We start from the raw sequence: 12,624 nt of genomic DNA, 5'->3' as shown, positions 1-12,624 counted from the left end.
AATTTGATCATCCAAGGTAAAAAATATTTGGTTTCAACTGTTATTTCAAGAATAAAATCAGTGTTTTGTTTTCACCCTTCAGGAACATTTACAAAGATGAGTTGTACATCAGACTGGGTGAACAAGGGATGATTGTCCTTTCCTTAAGTACCAGAATGAAGGATCATTGGATTAAACTACTAACAACCAGAAGGTTTAGAATAAACAAGTGGAGGTGGTTCCTCGTGTCATGTGTGGCTAAGTTGTAGGAATCACTGCTAGCAGGTTTTTGCAAATACTTCAGTTTATACCAGCATAATTAAAATGCTATTGGACAGAGCCATAGAAAGATGTCTGCTATCCCTGCCTCGGGAAATTATTGCACTTCAAATGGCAGAGAGTGGACAAGTATGATTTCATGTTCTCATATGCTCCTGTAGACATTTTAGTAATATTAGGACAAAATGTTGGGTCAGACCCAAGGTCCATTTAGCTCCATAGTGTGTTCTCAACTTTGGTTGGTAGGGAAGGCAGGGTTCAAATGCAGTGCTGGCTACAGGTGGCCACTGATACTGGCCACAGCCACAAACTGGAAGGTGACTGGACTGAGATGTCGGCGATGCTGCATGGAGATCACTGCTGCCACCAGCAAGAGACCTGAGGCAGAGGGAGAGAGACACCAACATGGCATCTGCATGGAAAGGGCTGTAGGTCAGCCAGGCAACTCACTGGTGTGTGCAGTTTACAGAGTTCTCAGAAACAGAAAATAACTCATGGTAAAGTTTTATCTTGATGAATTTTGCTCTTCCATCATTACTAGGTGTCTGAATTCAGTATCGTTGAATTTATTCATTATTCAAACAATCGGCCAAAATTACCTTCTCCATAATGTAAAAGTACATGCACAAGTCATAACATGCAGCTGTATCTTTTAATGGAGAAATTAACTTCTCAAGATCATTCTTCTAGAGAGAATATTCATAGGATATCCATAATTCTGAGCATAGTAAATAATAATATCCACTTCTTTCTCTTTGGATTTCAAGACATTAAGTGTATTCCAAATGAGGACAAAGTAATGTTGTGCTAATCACTGCACTAAGTACCATTGAGAAATTTGGCACCTCTTTCTTGTAGATATTGTTGGAAATTCCATCAGAAGTGAAAGAGGCTCCAAAGGCACCCAGGTTGACTGTGACACAGCTAGGAAGTTAATCCAGTCTCAGAGCTCAGTTTTCACATAAGGCAAACCCTTCTGTGCCAATTCTCCACTGGTAGACAAAAGTATCTTTTTCTCAGGATCTCTGCCTGGTGCCAGAATGCCAGCTCACAGTGGGCTGGAACTGTCCAGGTTAGTTTCCTGTATTTGCAGTTATGGGAAACTTAAAAAAAGAAAAGAGCCATACAAAAGTGGCAAAAGTGGCAAGATGGCCAGGTCAATGGAATTTAGTGGTAAGAATATCACCACCAGTTACCAAACTGCACTGCACTGGAGGTTGTGTTGGCCCGAGAGAGGGAAGCAGTTTCACGTATCGGTATCCTCACCAGTGGGACTTAATGTGCATAGGACAGGGATCCTGCTCCTGTTCAGGTAAAAACTAACTTCAAAAGGTGTTCTGCTTGAACACAATCTCTCCTAAAAAGAGATTTAAATCTTCATGGAATAAGAGGAATCAGTCTGAGCAGTTGGCTGCCTAGCTTTTCTCCTGTGAGTCCAGCACAAGTAATTCTAGATTAGCAATTCTCTCAGCCCACTTCCTCTTTGTGACATTACCATGCTAGACACTAACTCACCACTCTGGACATGAATGTTAGAGTCAAAATATCTACTCATCTTTAGGCAGTTTGCCACCATCTGTCACCAAGCCCATTTCAGAGACAACTGCAGAAAGCTGGATCAGAAAGTAGATTTAGAACCACATTACACATGGGAAAATAATGCTATCCAGGAAACCTTTTTATGGGTCTAAATTATAAATCATGCCTTGGAAGAATTTTAATTTTGGAGAAGTGTTTGGTGAGATGCTGCATTTGACCACAGACAGCTGGGCTGTTTAATCATTTAGTATCATTTACTTCCAAAGCAGCTTATTTAATCCACTGTGTGTATCTGACTTCATATTGTCAGTGGAAAAGAAGAAATAACACACACATATATAGATATATATATACCTATATGTCTATCTATCTATATATATATATATATCTGTGTGTATAAGTATGTTCTTAGAATTATGTATAATAATTCATGTTTACATATACAAGTATGCACACAAAAAATCTGCAATGTCTGATGTATTTTCTTTATTGTAAGATGAGAAGGTCTAATCAAAAGAACAGAATTAACTCAGGTCACCAGGGATACTGAAATTTAAAGGGCAAGAAGAGTTCTTATGTTAATAAAACATTTATTTTCAGATTTTGCACTTAACAGTTGCATGGAGTCAATGCTACATAAGGGATGGGTACAAGAGTCAGTCTGAGTAATTTGGTTTGATTTTCCTCAGTAAAAAGTGCCTCAGCAGTTGCAAAGCTAACTTGGTTTCCCAATAAGCTCTTAGTGATACATGGAAATACACGGCAGTATTTATATTTCAGGATAATATTCAACATAATTCAGTGTAGCAAGACACTGTTCTCACAGATAGAGAAAGTAAGAAAGACAGTATATGAAGAACTAATGAAAAAAGGAAAAGCTCTTTGAATGAGAGAATACTATAAACTCAGAAAAGCACCTGATTAAATATTTAAGGATTTATTGAGACAGAGTAATGGAGGCAACTCTAGATTTGCTGTCTAAAAGCTTAATGTGTCCTTCTGCAGTCTGATCACAGCCATCTCAGAGTTGTTCAGTTTGAATGAAAATCCCCAGCCTGCAAACAGAGATAGTTTCAGACATGAACACATCTTACTGCTGAGCCTGAGAGACTTAGGTAGCAGCATAAAAGATCCATCATGCTGGTGCAAACAGCCAAGTGTGCATGTGAGGGGAGAGGATTTGCATTTTTCAGGAGGGTCCATGAACCTAACATTTGTCCACAACCACTTGTGGGCAACTTCAGTGGCTCCTTCTGGGCCATCATTTTATAATGGTGTGGTTCACCATTATAAAATAATGTGTGGTTCAACCTTGTGTTTGAGAGGTCCTCTTTAAAACTAGAGGAAAATTTACACTTGCTGCTTGTCCTCTATTAAAAATGATGCTATTTGGGCACTATAGAAACCAAAGTGACACTATCCCATGGATTTGCTCCAAAGGTCTTCATCACAGACAAACTGAGATATTGACAGCATGAAGGATCCATATCAGAAACCTAGCACTGAGTGATCCAGATACCAATCCTCTGGGCCATTTGATCCTTCTGTATGGGCTCCCTGAGGTTACTAACAGAAGCCATTCAATATTCCACAACTGCCAGCCACCACATCTACCCTATCTACATCTTTTTATAGGATGAGACCTTCATCAGATCTCAGATCTGCTTTACCTGATCTTTAATTTAAAACATGGGAAAAAATTCTCTTTAGCAGCATTTCTCAGGCAGATTCTTATTGTTCTGAGAGTCTCCCTTTTGAGGTGTCAGGGCAAAGGCCATTCTCTGGTGCTGGCAGCCACTGTACGGCCAGAACCACCAACAGTAACAATTGCAGATCTATTCCTGACCTCGGCTCTTGTCAGCTGCACTGTGAAACTGGCACTGCATTGCTTCTCAAGATACTGTTTGAAAGAGGATAGGGAACCTGAAAGCATACAGGTAGTGAAAGTCACCTGCTTTCCAAATGCAAGAGCTTCTCTCTCCCTCTCTCCACTGGCCATACACAGCACCTAAGAACACAGGGCTCTGGACCTCATCAAACCCAATTAGACTCCTGAAGCAGACATCTGCTAATGTACACATTTGGGCTATGATTTGGACGAATCCCATATCAGTCCATAGCACTTGTCAGCATTTTTATATCCAATAAATTGTCCCCATTTCTCCAGAGCCTCGTTCCTAGCACATGAGTATGAGCTGAGCTCTGCAATGTATTTGTTATGCAGCCAAGTACGTGATATGGCTCAGGGGCTTGGCCAGACTCCCAGGACTTGTTCAAGATCACAGAAGTAGAGTAGGTGGCTCAGTAGAGCCACCAAGAATAGTAATCTGGGGGTCCCTCTTCAAAAATAGCTGAGCAACATCCGTCTCTTTTACATACATGAATCTTGGCATTTTTCCTAACAACTTAAAAAATTCCTTTAAAACAGATTTCTGAAACAAAGTAACGGTCTTGACACTGTAGAAAAGGAATCTAATCTTTCCTTTATACTTAGACTTTTTTTCCGACAGTGTTTGGATTTGGACAGGTCTAAGCCTTAGACATTTCTGCTGAAATAATTTAAAAGGGACTTCAAGTCCTGAGAGCCATAGTTTCTGAGTACCTAAATGGGGCTACCCTAAGAGTGCAGATTTTCATTAAGGATAGAACAATTTCGCAGAAGGGATCAGGCCTCTTACACATCTACCTGAGAAAAGAGGTATCCAAGGAGTCTCAGTCACTCCTGGAAACTCTGGCACTGTTCTCCTGATGAGGCTTTCAACCTTGACAGAGAGCTTGACTCTCCTGACCCTTCTGTAAGAAGGATCAAACAACAAAGCTGCCAGCTTCACAGTGACATGTTGAAGCTATTTTTAAAACCCCTCTACTGCCTGTCAGTTATAACACCGTTTTTGGAGGCTAAAATAGAAACTAGTTTCCAGTATCTACAAACCAAAACCCAATGGATACTTTTAGTATTGTCTGACACATTCTTGGGAGCCTCAACAAGCAGGCCAGGAAAAGTCTGGACATTAAGCCAAAGTTCTGAAAAGAACTGAACTACCCTGGACAAAATACTTTAAAGCCCTATGTGGAAGAAAAACCACTTCAAACAACATTATGATCATATTTGGACAAAGAGTAAGTTTTATATCCATATTTGCAGAGCAACTGATGCTGTTACTTCTCACCAAGGCACCAGCACCAAGATCCGTACTCACAGTAGGAGCATTACTAAAACCAGCAAGCCAGAGTGCAAATGTTCTACCACGTCAAACAGCAGACACAACAAGATAAGAAAGATATTGTGTCCCATAATTTCAGTCCACAAGAACAACACTGCTGTAGTTTCTCAAGGAGATGATCAAGGAAACATCAACCTAGTAACAACAACATCAATTCTGTTTTTTTCTGTAGACAGAAAGCATAAAACATTGCATCTTATTAACGATAACAAGAGAGCAGATGATAGGAAAGGAAGATCCAAGAATGTTTTTCTCTTTTTAACATTTGCCTAGACCTTGAGTTCAGCCCCTGTAGGGCATTAAGCCAGTGAACCACTGGTACAGCAGGAAACAGAAAGTCAAAAATGTACCTGAGAGGACCTTGACCAACAGGTTGCCAGCTCACACCAGCTTTTCTCAAAAAGAGTCACTGATTTATTTTTGGCTTTATGTCTAGTCAGAATCACCAATCTGAGCAATGAAAAATACTGAGAATTTAGGTCTCAAATTCTTGTAAAATTTAAAATGCTAAACCAGGAGGACTTACAGGTGAAAGAACTTAAACACTACTGAGGATATGCCACTAGAGCTCAGCTCTTTCAATATGGTTGAAAATTTAATTAATTAATATTGAGAGTGATTTAAAAAATCTTGAAATGAAAGACAGAGCACTTGAGAAAAGTACAACTGGTGCACTTGAATCCAAATACTAGCTTAAAGAAATTATTCCATCAATGAGCTGAACAATAGGCATAAAGGTAAAGAGAGAATTATTGAGTCTAACGAAAAGTTTCTTTTGCAGAAGAGACAGTTTAAAACCAAAATCTCAAACTCTGGTAGAAAACAGTAATGTAATCTCTGGTTTAAAAATAACATAAATAATTTCTAATCCTTGTGACTACACAAAAAAATCATCAGAGTTATGACCGAGGTTCAATATAAGCGTTAAAAAATCCAGAGACAAAGAAAAAGAGCCAAAAGTACTTATAAAGCCTTATACACCAATCAGCTGAGAAATACCACAGCTGACCTTTGAACTTATCTCAGCATTTTGAGACAAGTTTATAATCTGAGTCTTATTAGTGGGTGAGTTTGAACCAAAAACAGAGGTACAGTACTAAGCATTCCCTTAAACATAATAATAGTCCAGCTAGCTTTTTGATAAAAAGACTTATGAATTCAGAAATTTAGTTACTAGCACACAATTACGTCAGGCTTATCCACAAGAGGAGGCTTGCTTCTGTGTCACGTAACTACCTGTGCTCAGGAAGCGTGCAAATATTTACAATGTCTCTTTTAAAACCCGTTAAATTGTTTGGCTGAGCCTGATTGCTTGAGGGCTCTTCAAAAGCTCCTATTTTCACTTACAGCCTCATGGCTCACTTACAACCCTTATGGAAGCAAGTATTTAAGATAAGCATGCATAATACTGTAGAACTTCACAGGCTTTCGCAGTGCAACAAATAAACCCTCATTTTGCCAAGTCACATTTTTCCCCTAGGAACATCATGCTGCAGCTTCTCTTCTCATTCAGTTAGGTTGCTTAAATAAATGAATCTCAGTCCCTCTAACACTGTATCATTCATATTTATATTGTTAGTCTACAGATAACTTGACCCTTACCTCCACAGTAGCTCACAGATCCAGATGCAAGCAGTGGAAGTCTCACAGCACTTTCAAAAGTGGATTCCTGCTTTTGGCCAAGTTGTTGAGTCCCTGGGACACATTGGACTGTTTGAGAGCACTTGCAGAGCAGATCACTTCCATATGGAGACAGTGGACACATGAGAATTCATCAACATAGCTGTAGACCGTGGGTTTTGGAAGAGGCTGTGAATGTGGCAATGAAACTGGACTAGATAAGATACAGAACTCTGAGTTTGTGCTTTAATGTTCAGGCACTTACAGGATGCCTGTAAGTGTTGGCTTTGGACATTCAAGCAGGTGGAAATAGAATAATAATTCCCTTTTGTCCTTCCATTTCTGTGTCAATAGGATCCTCTGAGTATTCCATTCTCTACACAAAATTGCATTTAAGAAAATCTTCCAAGGGAAAGGATGTAAGAAGGAATAGATTCCACATTTAGGTCTGAAATTGGATATTTCACTGCAGTAGCAAGTGTAAGTGCTATGCAGACACATTGGACATACCATTCCCTCTACCTCCAGAAATTGTGACACATTTACATTATTCATTAGCACATGGCACAAAAAAGCCTGGGTTTTTGCTCACTCTTAGCTCTCACAGACATTACAGCCATAACTGATCACCAGGATTGCTGGGAATTTGTCTTCTTTGGCTCACCTTCTTATCAGGTATTCACTTTCCTCTCTAGATGCTGCCATAGGAGTTTATGAACATGAAGAGAAAGCACCTCTCCCTGCGAGCAAGGCTGCTGATACCTGGGTGGAGCCACACTTTTGTACTCCACCTGCAGTGAGAGGTGACACAGGAAGCAGAGCACTGGGGTAGCAGGTTCCCTCTTCTCTACACAAAGTGGATCACGGATCATTCTATTGAATCTACTGGGCAGAAACCAGAACGAGGGTGTGGAAGAACTGATACACTTCCTGAACAGCTTTGGAAAGCCCCACGCCTGACCACAGTTCCAAAGAAATGCTCTGTGGTCTCCACACATCCTCCTGTATCCTACAGGCTTTGTTCCTCTGCTGTTTCTTTACCCTTCAAATTATTCCTCTTTTTCTTATCTTCTTAAATACAACTCACCATACTGAGTTATCGCACTGTGTCAATTCTGTGGCACACGTCCTCCTTCCCTCAGGCTTCCTCAGTCTGTCACCTCACCTCCACTCAAAAGCTGCTCCACTCACCTTAAGCTGGACACAGCTACTCAAGCCAAACCCTGTGCTTAACTGCCCTCGTGCAAAGATCAAATCATAGGGATGAGCTGTACCCAAACCATTCCAGAATAGGCTCAAGGCATTTCTCAAAGTTCAGAGCTCTTGCTTATGAGTCCCTCAAACTCAAGTGTCTACTCTGCAAAATAAAATTTGTTCTGCCACGTGGGGGAGCTTGTGTTGCGGCTAATGCTCATTGCTTCCAGATCAAGAGAAAGGGACAGCTCAGCAGCACTAAGGACTGTAGCTACTGGAAACTCTGTTCTGGAGAGGCTGGTTGAAAACCTGACACATGCATAGATAGTGCACACACACTTTAATAAAGATGTTCCTTTTCAAAATTATCTTGGGTGACAGTCATTGACTTTGCCATAGCTCATAGACTGTAACTAATAAAAATTTGCAAATTCCAGTTGCCCTTAGCCTGGTAAAATAATAGAATTTAAATTGGAAAAGACCTGTAAGATCCTCGAGTCCATCCATTAACGAGCATTGTCAAATCCACCACTAAACCATGTCTCTAACCATGCCACATCAACTAGATCATCATCAGAATGATAGATCAAATAAAACAAAAAATCCTGTATTTTAAAGGGATAAGTAAAGCAAACAAGTCATAAGGATCAGTTCCAGACCCCCACTGAAATGATTTATAAACACAACCACCAGACTGGAGTCAACTTTACCCCTTGCTGAGCCATGTTCGTCTGCAAAGCCATCTTGACAGCTGAAGCAAATGCAGGTGAACCAGCAATCCAAAAGGAACTTGTCCAATCATATTTACCAAATAGATGGACTTGAAGTCTGCTTGAAACCTCTTAAAATCGCAGCTGTGCCACAGAGACAAAACCAGAGCTAAAACTCAGCTCTCAAGTCATTCAGAAAATAAGCAGTCTGGTAGCCTGAGTGTAGGGGGATAGAATATAAGAAAATAAAAATAGTGTAGGAAATAATCTTACACCTAAGGAGTTGCAGCTGGGCCAATTATCAGAGATTAGGAACAGGCCTGACTTTAACAGGCCACAGCTGTAACCAGTGAGAAGAAGAGTGCTATAAAAGAGTCGGGTGGCTGGTTGAGAAGGGAGCTAGAGTTAGCTGGATATTTTGTGAAGAAGAAAGAGTCATTGTTCTGAGAGATGCCCATGAGAAAACACCAAAAAGGTATGAAACTTCTGTGGTGATAGCAGTATGGAACCCCTGCAATACGATGGCAACACCTGAGGAGATGAAAAAATGACTGGGGTGGGTGGTTGGTTTTTTGAGTGGGGATGGGTTGTTTTGGTATTTGGAGTTTTTTGTGTGTGTGAGGTAGGTTATTTCGTTCTCTGTTTAAACCAAGTGAATCGCTCGAAAGCGGTTTGCCGGTACGACGAAGGCTGGCCATGTGCAAAGGGAAGACAGCTGGGGGCACTCCAGGCTTGAGCCGCACCCCTGAGCCACTGGGCGGGGCAGTCAAAGGCCCCTCACGAAGCGCCGCGCTGTCCCGCCCGCAGAACCCCTCGGGGCGCCGGCACCCACACGGCGGCGGAGCGCAGCACGGGGCTGTGGGACAGCCGGGAGAGGCGGGATCAGCCGCCGCGCTTCTCCCGTTGGTTGCGGGGCTGGGCAGGCCCGGTCCTGCGAGGCGCGGGCGCAGCGGCGGCCCCGAGGCGGGAGGATGCGGGCGGCGCCCGGGGCGCAGCCGGATCGGCCCTTCAAGCTCCGGAAGAGTCTGGGTAGGGGCGGCGGGGGCGCGCAGCGCTGCGCGGGTCGGAGGGGCTGCGCGCACACATAACGCGTCTCTTCTCTCCTCTGCTCCGCAGCCACCCGGCGGGAAGAAGTAGCAGGGATCCGAGCCAAGTTCCCGACAAAAATCCCGGTAAGTCTCTGGTTTGTTATCGGAGGTTGTTGCCGCTGTTTAAGGAAAGAAGCGTGTGAGGGGAGGGCAAGGGACCTGGATATTTTAGGTATTCCTAAGCATGACTCTAATTAAACAGGTAATTGTTGAGAGATACCATAAAGAGAAATACCTTCCTGTCTTGGACAAAACCAAGTTTCTGGTTCCCGAGGAGCTGACCATGGCGCAGTTCATAACCATCATCAGGTGGGTAGTGGATACTGGTGGGCTGGAGCTGCACCTGGGCTTGGCTGCTGGTGCCCAAGAAGGCATTTCCTAGAGTGCTGCTTCCTTCGGTGGGTAGGAGGATAAAGGTGTTAGTAATGTAATGGCTTCCCTCTCTTGCAAGGGTTCAAAGACAGGTGTACTATTGGGGAAAATGGGGTCTTTTTTGGGTTCACAGTCCTCTCCCTTCTCCCTAACTGTAGTGAAAAAAGACTATATAGTATTCTTGTTCTGCTCTCTCCCTGCCTCATGCAATGGGTGTTGGGGCTCTGTGTTGTGCTTATGATTGTCACTGCCTTGCTCTCTTACTGCACCTAGCTGAATTTGCTCTAGTTCAAAGCAGCTCTTGAATGGCAGTGAAGTGAAATGTGTTGCCAAATTATTCTTTATGAAACATTACAGCAAAGAAATCATTCAAAATATTCAGTGGTATTTTCTGACAAAATGTGAAAGCTATGTTTTTCAGTACAGTTTTTAAAGTATAGAAAAAGATCTTTCTAGATTGTAACTTCTGTAAAAGATGCTTTTGGGTCTTGGACAATTTAGGTTGTAATCCTTGCATGTAATGTCTCTGAAAATGACTTGTTTTCTGAAGATAGACTTTACAGTAAGTGTAACAGACTGGAGCTGGAATAATTTACAAAATCTGCACTATGGAAGCTTTTGGTTTCTATTCACACTTTTCCCTGGTAACTGGGAACTCCAAGCCCATGCCCAGCACCTTTGGTGTAGCCATGTAAGCCTTACCTCAGAGCACAGGCCTTTGAGCTTCCAGTTAACTTCCTGCTGATAGAGACAATAAATCACATAATAATTTTACACAGCATTTTTTTGTCCCTAATTCATGCAACTGCTCTGCTTAATGTATGTCATAGACTGAAATTGAAACCACATGCAACTTGCTAATGTTTAATCCTCTTTTTCTCCTCTCTTTTTCAATTAGAAGCAGGATGGCTCTGACAGCTACACAAGCTTTCTACCTGCTGGTGAACAACAAAAGCCTAGCCAGCATGTCCTTGACAATGGCAGAAGTGTACAGGGACTACAAAGATGAAGATGGCTTTGTGTATATGACCTATGCTTCCCAGGAGATGTTTGGATGCTTGTTACCCACTGCCCAAGGGAAAACTGTGGAATGCTTTCAGAAAATCTAAGATTGGGTTCATATGCTGCAGCAAAGCAGTTGGCTCTGAATCATGCCTGTGACACAAACCTTGGAGATGCTCCTTCCAGTGTGAGCTCTTGAGCTCTGTAGTGGGAGTTATGACCCAAAAGCTGGCAGGACCAGCTTAAGACAGAAATGGTGGTATGCTTTCCCTAGGTAATAATTTGGATATATATTTTTATATTTGAAGACACTATGGGTTAGGTTTTTTTGTCTTTTGAACTGCACCCCCACTGCTTTGCAATATCAGTCTTTACTGTGAAACTGATTTTTAAGGTTTTCTGAAAGCCCTAAGTCTAAGAGAAAAATAAAGAACCTTTTAAGTATTGAGTTGACTGTTACTTTTAATCTGGGGAAAGACTAAAAATTTGTCTAGGAGAAGACCCTATAATAATTCTGGGAATTTGAGCATAATGCCTTTTAAATAAACACTGCTTGCACAGCTACTCTGAATTCTTCAATGAAATATCAAAGTTTAAATTGTGTCACCCATGAGCAAAACCATAGCTATGAAAGTTTCATTAAGGTAGGTATCTGGGCTGTGAGATTGAATAGGAGTGCCAGTGCAGTGTTAAGTTCAACACCTGAATAAACTCAGCTGTTACAGAAAACACTGTCTGTGGTATAGATAACTATTTGTTTAAATAAGCAACGCGATTGCTAGTCAGCATTAACTGAAATGCAGATAGCAGGACTTGAAGGGTAATCAAGTTTCAAGAGTTATTTTCTTGCTACTGAATTTTGCTAGCATGGTTACTCTAGATACTGTTGTATCCATCCCCTACAGGCACCTGCTTGTCAGGTACCCTGAAGCACTTCAGTGAGCCTTCTCTCAACAGCAGAGCCAAGACATGTGCCTTGTGACAGTCCAGTGTTTCTGGAAAATGTTGAAAATATCAAAAATACCATGTAGTAAAATGTGGATTTATCTTAATATACAGGCTTGGTTCCTATAAACATGTATTAAAGGAACACTTGAGCCTTATTCTGAAGTATAGCTCAAGCTGGCTTCCCTGTATGTGGGAGATGTGTTGCAAAGCTGGAAATGCTCTGATCATGCATGATCAACTAAAAACAACACGTAATTAAAAATCTGTCACAGTTTGCAGTTTATTAATCAACCTCTGGCAGCCTCAGTTTAGGGTTGGTCAAATTGTTACAATATGATGCAATTCTTCTGTTCAGTACTAAACTGCAGAATTATTAATGTAGGAATAACTGGACTGCAAAGAAAGAAGTGTTGACAGTATTTAAGTTATGCATAAGGAAGGAATGTGTGTGTAAGCTTTTTGCAGTGGTTCTGTTGCATTAATCCTTGAAGTTCTGAGCCGACCTGGGTTTGAGCCTCTAAACCAGGGGTTTTAGAGGAGTGCCTGCTGTAGTGGAAGTGATGTTTGCCAACTTGTGTTTCATGAGCTGAAGAACAAAGAAATCATTGAACTGACCTGTGGAAAGGATAAGGCTGTGATGGTATAGGTTATAAAAACGTGGGCTTTGGG

At 41.6% G+C, this 12,624-nt stretch overlaps 1 protein-coding gene across 2 annotated transcripts; it reads left to right on the top strand.

The window, feature by feature from the left end:
• Positions 1-8,924: 8,924 nt before the first annotated feature.
• Positions 8,925-11,451, top strand: MAP1LC3C (microtubule associated protein 1 light chain 3 gamma). Of its 2 annotated transcripts, none has more exons than XM_059468322.1 (4): positions 8,925-9,020; positions 9,662-9,717; positions 9,836-9,942; positions 10,904-11,451. In XM_059468322.1, exons 1-4 carry the CDS (start codon positions 8,996-8,998, stop codon positions 11,112-11,114), a joined length of 399 nt encoding a protein of 132 aa, XP_059324305.1. In that variant the 5' UTR covers positions 8,925-8,995; the 3' UTR covers positions 11,115-11,451. The 2 variants fall into 2 exon arrangements, with proteins under 2 accessions (XP_059324305.1, XP_059324304.1); XM_059468321.1 differs by lacking the exon at positions 8,925-9,020 and adding an exon at positions 9,338-9,574.
• Positions 11,452-12,624: the final 1,173 nt, after the last annotated feature.

Source organism: Ammospiza nelsoni, chromosome 3 (genome assembly GCF_027579445.1).
Source record: "Ammospiza nelsoni isolate bAmmNel1 chromosome 3, bAmmNel1.pri, whole genome shotgun sequence".
In the NCBI taxonomy this organism is placed as follows: domain Eukaryota; kingdom Metazoa; phylum Chordata; class Aves; order Passeriformes; family Passerellidae; genus Ammospiza; species Ammospiza nelsoni.
Note: the sequence above shows the minus strand (reverse complement) of the source record. Positions and strands in the feature narration are given on the sequence as shown.

Coding starts and splice junctions, on each gene's coding strand:
- MAP1LC3C (XM_059468321.1), top strand. CDS start 9,517: ATGCGGGCGGCGCCCGGGGCGCAGCCGGATCGGCCCTTCAAGCTCCGG. Junction 9,718..9,835: donor AGTTCCCGACAAAAATCCCG/GTAAGTCTCTGG, acceptor CTAATTAAACAG/GTAATTGTTGAGAGATACCA. Junction 9,943..10,903: donor CAGTTCATAACCATCATCAG/GTGGGTAGTGGA, acceptor TTTTTCAATTAG/AAGCAGGATGGCTCTGACAG.